Source organism: Ochotona princeps, chromosome 17 (assembly GCF_030435755.1).
Source record: "Ochotona princeps isolate mOchPri1 chromosome 17, mOchPri1.hap1, whole genome shotgun sequence".
Classification (NCBI taxonomy): domain Eukaryota; kingdom Metazoa; phylum Chordata; class Mammalia; order Lagomorpha; family Ochotonidae; genus Ochotona; species Ochotona princeps.
Window position 1 is genome coordinate 21,468,418 of NC_080848.1, and position 11,142 is coordinate 21,479,559.

General features: G+C 60.4%; 1 protein-coding gene across 5 annotated transcripts; it reads left to right on the forward strand.

The window, feature by feature from the left end:
* The first annotated feature begins 411 nt into the window (after positions 1–411).
* On the forward strand, positions 412–7,098 carry SPATA20 (spermatogenesis associated 20). Of its 5 annotated transcripts, none has more exons than XM_012928680.2 (16): positions 412–565; positions 1,425–1,604; positions 1,692–1,756; positions 1,867–2,021; positions 2,095–2,238; positions 2,347–2,548; positions 2,934–3,064; positions 3,150–3,254; positions 3,407–3,481; positions 3,581–3,790; positions 3,900–4,092; positions 4,368–4,536; positions 4,779–4,990; positions 5,624–5,823; positions 6,543–6,623; positions 6,724–7,098. In XM_012928680.2, the coding sequence occupies exons 1-16, from the start codon at positions 489–491 to the stop codon at positions 6,892–6,894; spliced, it is 2,370 nt and encodes a 789-aa protein (XP_012784134.1). In that variant the 5' UTR covers positions 412–488; the 3' UTR covers positions 6,895–7,098. The 5 variants fall into 5 exon arrangements, with proteins under 5 accessions (XP_012784134.1, XP_004591110.1, XP_058531989.1 ...); XM_004591053.3 differs by lacking the exon at positions 412–565 and adding an exon at positions 793–1,322; XM_058676006.1 differs by lacking the exon at positions 412–565 and having other exon boundaries at positions 793–1,604.
* Positions 7,099–11,142: the final 4,044 nt, after the last annotated feature.

Below are 11,142 nucleotides of genomic sequence, written 5' to 3' on the forward strand. Positions count from 1 at the left end.
CGTCTCTCTCTCCCCACCCATGTACAGTCAAATGTACATGGGTGTACAGACTGGGTGCAGCAAATACAAGTGTTTCACATGTAATGAGACACAAAGGTGGCTCAGCTCCCAGCATAGGAACTGAGCAAGACCTTAAAAGCGGGGGTACTGGGCCAAGGCAAACTTCCCAGCTAGGTGCACCTGCACAAGGCATGTTTTCGGGTGTGTGTGGAGGGGACAGTGGTTTCCACGACATTGGCATCTCCTAACCCTTGACTTTCCCATCATGGGGCTATCAAGTTGAGTGCAACCCAATTTTGTGCAACCCCAAGTCCTCTCCCTAAGCTGTAGTTTTGGATTTGGCCACCTGGCGGCGCTCGGAGACCGACCACGGGACCGGCGTCTGGCCAGGACCCGCCCACGGCTCTATCGGTGCCCCGCCCGCCCCTCGCAGCTTCACGCCCTCCTTCCGCGTCCGTGGCGGCCGGGCCCACGGCTCCGGAGCAGCCATGCTGGGCGCGCGAGTCTGGCTGCGCCACTGCCAACTGTTGCCCCGCGCCGGGCTGGGCCTCACTGCGAGTCGTAGGTACGGGTGGGAGGGCGAGCCTGCCGCCGGGGCGCGCCCTGGGCCTAAGAGGGGCGGAAACTCCACCCGCCATCACGCCATAGCCGTTCCTCCGTGGAGGGGCGGGGGTTCACACCGATCTCCAGGGACTACCCCCACAGCTCCTGCATGCCCTGGTCGCCCCCCTGCGCCTCTCCATCTGTTTCCATGAGCGACCTGGCTCCTCCTTCAGGTTACACAGCTAGTTCTCCGCAGGCCGGTTCTGGTGCAGGCCTTGAGTGAGACCCCAGGCTGGGCTAAAGACCAACCAGGCTTAGGGCCAGTCACTTCATTGCTGCAGACCAGTCGTTATTTAGGCCTGCACCCTAGTGCAGCCACCCGCTTGGGCTGCACTTCCTGCCTGGTGTCCTCTGGCTGATATTAGCAGACACCACAAAAGTGCCCAACAGAAGGGTGTTGAGTGAGGAGGTCCCCTCTGTCTGCCTCACATGCCCCAGTGCCAGACACCAGTCTTCCTGACCAGTCTGGACACAGGCAGTAGTGGCTGGCAGGTGCAGGCACCCTGGGGAGGGGCAGCTTCCAGGGAGAGAATGGAGCTCCCAGGACCATTCTGTCCATTGTGACCCGCCCTGACCTCACAGTGATCCCTCCCAGCACCGGGTCCGAAAGGTTGGGGAGACGAACCTGGCAGGGAGCCCCCAATGAGCCACCTGACCTCATCCCCCCCAAAACCCAAGGGGGAGCACAAAGGCCACAGTCTCCCCCGTGGTTCAGAAAGGTGGGCGGGGTCGAGGGCTGGGCGGAGGGCAGTGCACTCGGGGGTGGACCTGGGAGCAGGTGCCGGAGGCCCCCGCCTGCGTGACCCACCTGCCCATGCCAGGGGTAGCTCCTCCCGGGACAAGGACCGAAGCTCATCGGTCAGTAGTTCCACGTCGATGCCTGCTGGAGGGAAGGGAAGCCGGCCCAGCAGTACCCCTTCGGTGCCCCAGAAGACCCCCAACCGCCTGATTAATGAGAAGTCACCGTACCTCCTGCAGCATGCCTATAATCCTGTGGACTGGTGAGTCTCCCTCCCTAGGCCATCCCCAGAATGGCTGGGGTACCAGGGGCTGCTGGCTGAGTAATTAAACCCCCTCCCTGGGCTTAGGTACCCCTGGGGACAGGAAGCTTTTGACAAGGCCAGGAAGGAAAACAAGCCCATCTTCCTCTCAGGTAACAGCTCAGGAGTGGCAGGGTGTAGGTCATGGGGTGTCTGGGAGAGTGGAGCTCAGGTCTCTGGGCTCTGTCACTGCACCTGCTGTGGCCTCCTACCCCGGTTGCAGTGGGGTACTCCACCTGCCACTGGTGCCACATGATGGAGGAAGAGTCGTTCCAGAATGAGGAGATTGGCCGCCTGCTCAGTGAGGACTTCGTCAGTGTCAAGGTGGACCGGGAGGAGCGGCCAGATGTGGACAAGGTGTACATGACCTTCGTGCAGGTGAGACATCTTCCCCTAGGTGCCAGGGTCTGTGCCAGCATAGTTCCCTTACACCAGTCCCTCTCTCTGCCAGGCCACCAGCAGCGGCGGAGGCTGGCCCATGAATGTGTGGCTCACTCCTAACTTGCAACCCTTTGTTGGAGGCACATACTTTCCCCCTGAGGATGGCTTGACCCGTGTGGGCTTCCGAACAGTGTTGCTGAGAATACGGGATCAAGTGAGCGTGGGCAGGTGGGGTGGGGCTGAGAGAGCTGGGTTTTAGGGGGTGCTGGCCCCAGCCCCTTATGACCCCAGAGTATGCCCCTCTCCCCTCCCCACTATACAGTGGAAACAGAACCAGAACAGCCTGCTAGAAAACAGCCAGCGAGTCACTACTGCCCTGCTGGCCCGCTCCGAGATCAGCACTGGGGACCGCCAGGTGCCTCCTTCAGCCGCCACCATGAACAGCCGCTGCTTCCAGCAGCTGGATGAGGGCTATGATGAGGAATATGGTGGATTTGCAGAGGCCCCCAAGTTTCCCACACCAGGTCATTGCCCACATCCCCACTCCTACCTCCTTACCCAGGCTCCTATTGGGCTAAGTCACAGAGCTCCCATCTCCTGTTTGGCCAACAACTGCCTCGTTCTTAGCCTGTTAGTATCTGGTGAAGATTTGACATCCGCTTAAGGGGCCTAGAGCTTGACCTAGATAATGACCTTCTGGTCAACCCTAGGCTGTGGCCTTGGCCTAGTTCTGACCTTTCTGGTCTGCTGTGTCATCCGACCTCTGACTGGGACAGGGACCTTGTGTGCTATGGGCTGACTGGGGCCCTGAGAACTCATCCTTTCCAAAGACCCCAGCCCCAGCCTGGCTGCCCTTCCCCCAACTCTCGGCCCCTGTCCTCTTACCCTTTGTCATTGGTGCCTCTACAGTGATCCTGAACTTCCTGTTCTCATACTGGCTCAGCCATTGCCTGACCCAGGACGGTTCTCGGGCCCAGCAGATGGCCTTGCATACCCTGAAAATGATGGCTAATGGGGGCATCCGGGACCATGTAGGGCAGGTGAGCAGGAGGGCTGGGCATCCCCTGAGGTTCAATGGGGCCCAGGCAGACCCTTGCCTCCAGCCCCCTGTCGCACCTGGCACAGGGCTTCCACCGCTACTCCACGGACCGCCAGTGGCACGTGCCCCACTTCGAGAAGATGCTATACGACCAGGCACAGCTCGCCGTGGCCTATGCGCAAGCCTTCCAGGTGACCCCTGTTGCCCGCAGTATCGGTCCTGCCCCCTCCAGGGCCTTCCCACCCTCTAATTCTGTTCCAGAAACATCCACTGCCTAAGCTCCCCTTGCCCCCTCCCTGGGAGGATGGGGACCTGTCTTCACAGCCTCTCTTTTGCCGCTCAGATCTCTGGTGAGGAGTTCTACTCCGACGTGGCCAAAAGTATCCTGCAGTATGTGACACGGAATCTCAGCCACCGGGTGAGGCAGTGGGCAGGAGGGGTTGGGTAGTCCCCTCGCTCCCAACCCTGCTCTGTCTGCCCCTGGCGCTGGTCCAGCCACCTCTCCCCTCCTCTGCAGTCCGGAGGCTTCTACAGCGCAGAGGATGCTGACTCGCCCCCGGAGCGTGGCCTGCGGCCCAAGGAGGGCGCCTTCTACTTGTGGACGGTGAAGGAGGTGCAGCAGCTGCTCCCTGAGCCGGTGCAGGGCGCCACGGAGCCACTGACCTCAGGCCAGCTCCTCATGAAGCACTATGGCCTCACCGAGGCTGGCAACATTAGCCCCAACCAGGTGAGGGTCCCATGACAGGCCCACTAGCCTCTCAGCAATCCCCTTGAGCAGTAAGGGGGGGCAGGAGTGGGGCTGGACTCCATCCCACCACAGCTACTGCCATTCTTAGGACCCTAGCGGGGAGCTGCAAGGCCAGAATGTGCTGACCGTCCGCTACTCACTGGAGCTGACTGCTGCCCGCTTCGGCCTGGATGTGGAAGCCGTGCGGACCCTGCTCGGTGCAGGCTTGGAAAAGCTCTTTCAGGCGCGAAAACATCGACCCAAACCACACCTCGATAGCAAGATGCTGGCTGCCTGGAATGGTGGGGCATCGGGTCCCGGGCTGATCCTGTGGGTAGACATACCTTTCCCTATGCCTCTTCTGCACCAGCCCTGGCCATGGCTTCCCTCCCTGTTAGATTTGTTACCCTCCACCTCCAAATGAGCAACTCTAGCCTCCTAGAGGGTTTGAGTCACTTCCCTGGGGCCTCTTGCTCACCTCATCACTACCAAGAGGCACTGAGGCCTAAGGTGTGGGCAGTCATCCCTGGAAGGGCCTGGCTGGCATCTCACCTGCCCTGGTGCCTCCGCCCTCCAGGTCTGATGGTGTCGGGCTATGCAGTGACTGGAGCCATCCTGGGCATGGACAAGCTGATTAACCATGCCACCAATGGTGCCAAGTTCCTCAAGCGGCACATGTTCGATGTGGCCAGTGGCCGCCTGAAACGGACCTGCTATGCTGGCTCTGGGGGTGCTGTGGAGCACAGGTAGACACTGGGCAGACAGTTGACAGTGGGGTGGTGGTAGCTTCTTCTTTCTGGTGGTCTCCATCCATGACTGGATATGCTACACATTCTTGAATGCTGAGCCTCGTGGGGCTTATTTACTGGTCTGGGAAATGGGCTAGCAGGACCCCAGCAGATGGATTGGCGGTTCCTTGGAGGAGTGTGTTGAAGGGAACCCTGTGTGACACCCCTTTTCCCCTGGACCCATTTTCCCCCTCTGCCAGCAACCCACCCTGCTGGGGCTTCCTGGAGGACTACGCTTTCGTGGTACGAGGCCTGCTGGACCTGTACGAGGCCTCACAGGAGAGCTCGTGGCTCGAGTGGGCTCTGCGGCTGCAGGACACCCAGGACAGGCTCTTCTGGGACACCCAGGGTGGTGGCTACTTCTGCAGTGAGGCCGAGTTGGGGGCTGGGCTGCCCCTGCGCCTGAAGGATGGTCAGTGGCAGGTGCAAGGCAGGCCTGGGCTCTCCTGGACCCCATGGGGTTGTGGATGGTCTCTTCCTATGGTGGCAGAAGAGAAGCCAAGGTTGGGGTCCTGTGGCTTCATAGTCTGCTGCTTGCTAGCCAACTGTGTGACTTTGGGCAGGTCACAGGATATTCCCGAGCTTCAGGCTCCTAATATGCCACATGAACCCAACGTTGGTAGTGGCTGACAGGCTCTGTGTACAGATGAGCCAGCTGTTGTGTGCGCACACTTGGCACAGTAGCTGCACTCCCAGAAACTGATCCCAATTACTGCCCTCGGGGAGCTGCCTGCATGGTAGGAGAGACGAGTGATAGGCAGTGATAGTGGGAAAGCATGCATGCCACACAAAGCTGAACTGGCAAGTGCCATAGGGAACCCAGAGTCATCTTTACATGCCTGTTCCTGTCTGGCCTGGATGTCTCATCCCAACTCCTTAAAAACAGGGCTTCCTATCGCTGTGGCAGCCCCAGAGGTCTGGGGCAGTCCTGGCACGTTATAAGTGCTCTCTGACTATAAGGGATGGTGTTGCCACTTCACAGCCCTAGGGCAGGGCCTGGGATCCAGTGACCCTCCCTTCACCAGCTGTCCCCTACTTCCCACAGATCAGGATGGTGCAGAGCCCAGTGCCAACTCTGTGTCAGCCCACAACCTGCTCCGGCTGCATGGCTTCACAGGCCACAAAGACTGGATGGACAAGTGTGTGTGCCTGTTGACTGCCTTCTCTGAGCGCATGCGCCGGGTGCCCGTGGCATTGCCCGAGATGGTTCGTGCCCTCTCAGCCCATCAGCAAACACTCAAGCAGGTGGGGATCCTGGGCAAAGGGGCATGGAGCTGGGGCCACAGTGAGAATGGTGGGTGGTGAGAATTGTGGGGGTGCCTTGGGGCTGTCTCCAGAGGTCAGTTCTGTATGTGTGTATGTAGACCTGCTCCCTACCCAGACAGGTGCCTGTGTGACTGTCCCTGTGTTGGGCGGGCAGGAGGCAGGCACTTGTAAAAGATTTCTCTGTAAGGCTCCATGTGTCCGTGTCAGTGTCACAGTCCCTGAGGGTGCCGCTGCAGTGTGTGCATTTGCATATGTGCCCATGCACCTGCCCGTGTAGGTGTGTGCTGAGGCAGGTGTTGGCCTGTCTGCAGGTGCGTGCCCATCTACCAGTTGGCTTGCCTGTATTTGCATATCTACCTGTGCCTGGTGCTCATAGGTGTGGTGTCTGCCTCTGCATGGGCACACATGTGTGACTGCTCCATCTCCCTGTGGCCAGGTCCCTGGGTGTGATGACTTCCAGAGTGTCAGGTCTCCTGGGCGTGTGTCTTCCTGAATTTGTGCTGCTGGGCAGGACGCTGCCTGTTGGGGTATGATTGTGTATGTGTGAAATAGCCTCCTAGATGCAGAGAGGAATCTCCCTGTTCCTTCTTAGGATGTAGGGTATGCCGAGGGAGGAGGGGGCAGTCCTGCTAGTGGGTCTGGGGTTGGTCTCCCTGCCCATCCACCGGGCACTGGACTGATCTTGCTGCTGTCACCAGATCGTGATCTGTGGGGACCCCCAAGCCAAGGATACCAAGGCTCTGTTGCAGTGCGTCCACTCCATCTATATCCCCAACAAGGTACCAACCAGCCCCAGGAGCCTGCCCCCAGCATTCTCCATACCCTCGCAGCACCCTGCCTCCTTATCAGTTGATCTATTCTGCTCTGCCTTTGCCCCAGGTACTGATTCTGGCCGATGGGGACCCTTCAAGCTTCCTGTCTCGCCAACTGCCGTTCCTGAGTACCCTGCGGCGGCTAGAAGACCGGGCCACAGCCTATGTATGTGAGAACCAGGCCTGCTCCATGCCTGTCACTGACCCCTGTGAACTGCGCAAGCTGCTGCATCAGTGACCGTGCCGGTCCCCAAGCAAGGAGTGGAAGGCAGAGCTCCCCACTGACCATAGACTGAGGCTTTGTCAGGCTCTGCAGCACCTGTGGCCTCCCTGGGCACCCTGCCATCAGGTGACTTGCGCCATTCTCACTGCCTTCCCTCCTTCTACCGTGGGCACCCACTCTCCCTGGAATAAACCTAACAGCATCCCACGGTAACCATAAGGCCTTGGCCTCATTTGCAAGATTGGCCTTGGGCTCTATCCTGGCACTGAGGTCCTAGGTCCACTTCTTCTGGGAGTGCCCAGCTGACTCCTCTGCCTTCTTCCATTCTTCGCTCACCATGAAGAACGAGGTCAGCAGACAGGCCTGTGTGTTCACTGTAGCCTGAGTAAAATCAGGATTAGGGCCCCAAACTGACTACAGCAGCCAACAAGGGGTTGGTAAGAAAGCTGGCCCCACATTATCACACCCCTCCCTGCTGCCTTTCCCTCATTTGGAGCTGGAGAAAGAGGAGATGCTTTTATTTTTCTCAGGGAGGTGACATGGGTGCACAGCCTGGTGCATGATGGGAGTAGCCCTTGGCAAGGTGTCCCTGCAGAAGGTTATATGTCCATTCCCCTGCTTTGACACATGCTGGCCTAGGGAAGGAGACCTCTTTTCATTTGGCATGTCTGTCCAACTGGAATTGTCCTCCAAACTGGCCCATGTGCTCGCTGCTGCAGAAACAGCAGGTGCCTTCCTGTGACCCCTCAGTGATGGGAGGTGTTCCCGTGCATTCCTTCCTTGGCGCCTGCATCTCTGCAGGCTTCCACCAGGGGGAGGAAAGTGGGAAGCAGGCTTTGGGAAGGACAGGTGCACAGTGACAGGGCTGACAGGCGCAGAGGGAAGTGGAGGGGGCAAGGGAGGCAGGGGAGAGGCACCACCCAGAGGCCTTCAGGAGTCTGCTGAGTTGAGCCATCCTCAAAACTCCCTAGTCAGCCAGAGGGCCACCAGAGACAGCTGGGCCCAGGAGGCCCAAGTGAGCCCACTGTGCATGGAGCAGGGAACCAGGAGAGTGGACAGTGTCGGCCTGTGCATGGTCACACATGACCACACATGGTCATTGGGACCTGAGTCAGCTCTGTCTGGGCAACTGGCCCTCGGTGTGAGCCACCAGCCCATCTGGAGAGGATTAGCGCTCCGGCCAACAAGGTCAGCTGGCCCCTTGCTAGCTGGAGCCCACTCAGCCTTGCCAGGAAGTCCAAGGCTGAACAAGTGGAGCCTGGCCTGGGGGTCATGGGAGAAGCACAGGTGGCCTTTTTGGCAACTCAAACCCGGCTTTGGAACCATCTGGGTAGTATGCAAGGCCCTCTTGTCAACAGCATTCCATTGACCCTTACTAATGAGAATCAACCTCACACTGAGGGATCAACCCAGGCCTGGAGAAGGGACATGATTGGCCTGCAACCCCTCAGCACACCTGATCTTCTCTGGTGTCCTGGGGCACAATAAAAGCCACTTGGGGGTCCTCTTCCCTGGAGAGGAGTGGTACAGGTTGAGATGGAGGCTACATTTGCTGCCTGGTGCCCCCTCCTCCAGGCCATGTTTTACTCTGCTGCTTCTCACTGTGTCTGGTATCAGATGTGCCCGTGGCTCATGGCTATGAGATTCTATAATGGGCTCAGAGGAAGCAGGCAGGACTGTAGAGGGTGCTTAGATTTGTAAAGAGGGCACGGCTAAACACGAGTGTTGTTAAGATGTGTGATTTTATAGCCCGGGGTTCCCTGCGGCACGGTTTCCCCTGTGCCGGCCTGCTGCCATTCCTCCCTGCATACTGCAGTGCGATGGGTCCCTGCAGACAGGCCCTGGCGGGTGGGTAGTCCATAGCCCCTTTAGCAGTTCCCCTCTCTCTGGGCCTCCTCCTCTCTGCAAAACGGGGGCCTCCCACTCAGCAAAGGAGGCTACAGAGGTGGCGTTTGTGTAATCTCACAGCTGACCCACAAAAACCACCAACAAGTGGAGCCCAGTGGGCTGCAAAGGAGTGGAGAAGGCTGGAAAGGCTTGGGGCTGAGATGGCCTCTCCCCACAACTCCTGTCTTATGATACTGAGACCCAAAGAGTTTCCCTCATCACCTGAGAGTGGGCTTCCAGCTAACACAGGTTTATTAAGCGCCTACTGTGTGCCAAGCACTAACTGAGGCTCCTAGCAGCAGCATGGGTAACAGCCGCTGCCCTAGAGGCTGTAAGGGGAGATGCCTCAGTGCCCACACAGGTGCAGAATCCCAGCCACCAGACTATCTGCTGGAGCACAGGCAGTGTCGCAAGCTCAGCCTCCTAGGGCTGGGGTTAAAGAGGGCTGTAGTTCTTGCTTTGTCATACTCCCCCCTCCCTGCTAACTCCCAGAAGCCTAGAATGGATGGGTATCTAGCTTTCCTGGACCTAACTTCAGCCCAGAGACCAGGGGTGGTCCAGTTGATGGGGGAGGACGTGGGGCCTGCAAGTGCTTCTGGCCTCATCTCCCACCTCTGCGAAGAGCAGATGACTTGAGAGTGCCTGCCTCCCAGCGCCAGGAACTCCTCAACCCCAGCAGAAAGGGCAGGCCGACCTGGCTGGTCGCCGACCCGAGGGAGCAGAGGAAGTGTCAGACCCATGGTATGGACCATAAATAGCCCCTCTCCCCACAACCTCCCAGAAGGCCGGCCGGGGTTCAAGACGGGGCGCACTGCTCCCAGAATGAGAACACACTCCCCGCCTAGAGAGAAGTGGCACTTAGGGGATGTGCTCATTAGCATGAAATGCAAATGAACCCGGCCTCATTTGCACACCCCTGCGTCCGGATTCGACGAAAAGGGCGAGCTGGGAGGTGAGGGCGCCGCAGCCGCCTGGTCCTCCCCACGCCAAGCCGCCCCCGCAAGCTGCCGGGGCGCATGAGTCGAGACGCCCCCACCGGTCCGCTCCACGCCGCGGCGGCGGGAGGCACGCACGGCCGCCGCGTGGGTGGCGCAACCTTGGGGGAGCCAGAGAGGTGCCCTGGGGTGGGGGGCGCAGGTGCCGCAGGTCAGCCAGTGCACTTCTCCACTTTCCGCAATGGCGCAGGCGCCCTAGGGCTCCAGGCAGGACAGACGGACTCGCTGGGGGGGCGGCCTCCCCGGATGTCCCGGGGAAGTGCTCAGGCCGGGGGATCCTTAAGGGCCGGCCCGCTCTCAGGCGTCCACAGTCTCCGATGGGATGGTGTGGGGAGGGGAGAGACCCCAGAACTTTGCCAAGGGACGCTGGCCGAGGTCTAGGTAGGGGTACCGTGCGGAGTAAGCACCTGCTCCCGCTGCTGTGCCGGGTAGCGGGGTGAACAGCTCTGTGAGGTTCCTGTCCCCGCGAACTGCATTTGCCAGGAGGGGGAAACTGAGGCACGACGCGTTAGGTGGCAGCAAGCCCAGCGCGGTGCTTGGCTTCGTCCCCCTCCCACACTTTAGGGGTTGGTGGAGGTGGCTTGCGGGGGCGGGATTGGGGGTCCTCGCTGTGTCCCGCAGCCGCTGGGAATGGGGTTCTGCGTCCGCGGCACGTCCCGCCGGGGTCCACGTGCTCGAGCCCAGAGAAACCTTGCGTGGAGTGCCCACCCTTAAGAAGGTCTCGGCGGACAGAGGTCAGAGCCTGCGGGTCGGGGTCAGTCTCAGAGTGGAAGCCATGCCCGAGACCTCTTTCCCCAACCCCAGTCAGACACCCCGCACGCCCTCCTGCTCCAGCCCTCCCCCAGCCCCGCCCAGCTCCCAGCCTCAGGATTGCTCTCCGGGACCCTGGTCACACCCCTCAACCCCCGTGCGTCCCGCCTCCCTGCTGCTCCAAGCCCGCCCTGAGCTGAGCTCCGCCCTGCAGCTGCGGCCCAATTCTGGGTTCGGGGACAAAGGATGCCCCGGGGCCTACGGCAATACCCACCCCAGGACCCTAGCACCAAGGATTCCGACTCCCCCCGGCCGGGGGCTCCCTCCAAGGGAGTCCCGGAGGCCCCAGAGGCCAATAAGAAAGTGGGTTCAGTCTGGGCCGCCGTCTGATTGGCTCCAGGCTTCGGAAACGGGGGGACCCAGGGGCAAGGGGAGGGGAGAGGGGCGGTGCTGGGGCTCCGGGGTGGGAACGGAGTTCCAGCTGCGGTTCTCTCCGCGGGTGCCCCCGCCCGCACTGCCACGGAGGCTGGCCAATGGGAGCGCGGCTCGGGGCCGCCGCCTCGCGGCGATTGGCTGCGGGGCTGGTTGGGGAGGCGGGGCCGAGGCTTGAAGTTGGAGTGAGGGATCCAGC

Excerpts from the sequence above, each read along its gene's own strand:
- SPATA20 (XM_058676006.1), top strand. The coding sequence starts at position 1,246 with ATGAGCCACCTGACCTCATCCCCCCCAAAACCCAAGGGGGAGCACAAA. Across the intron at positions 1,757-1,866 it reads CAAGCCCATCTTCCTCTCAG|TGGGGTACTCCACCTGCCAC; the intron begins GTAACAGCTCAG and ends CCCCGGTTGCAG. Across the intron at positions 3,065-3,149 it reads TCCGGGACCATGTAGGGCAG|GGCTTCCACCGCTACTCCAC; the intron begins GTGAGCAGGAGG and ends CACCTGGCACAG.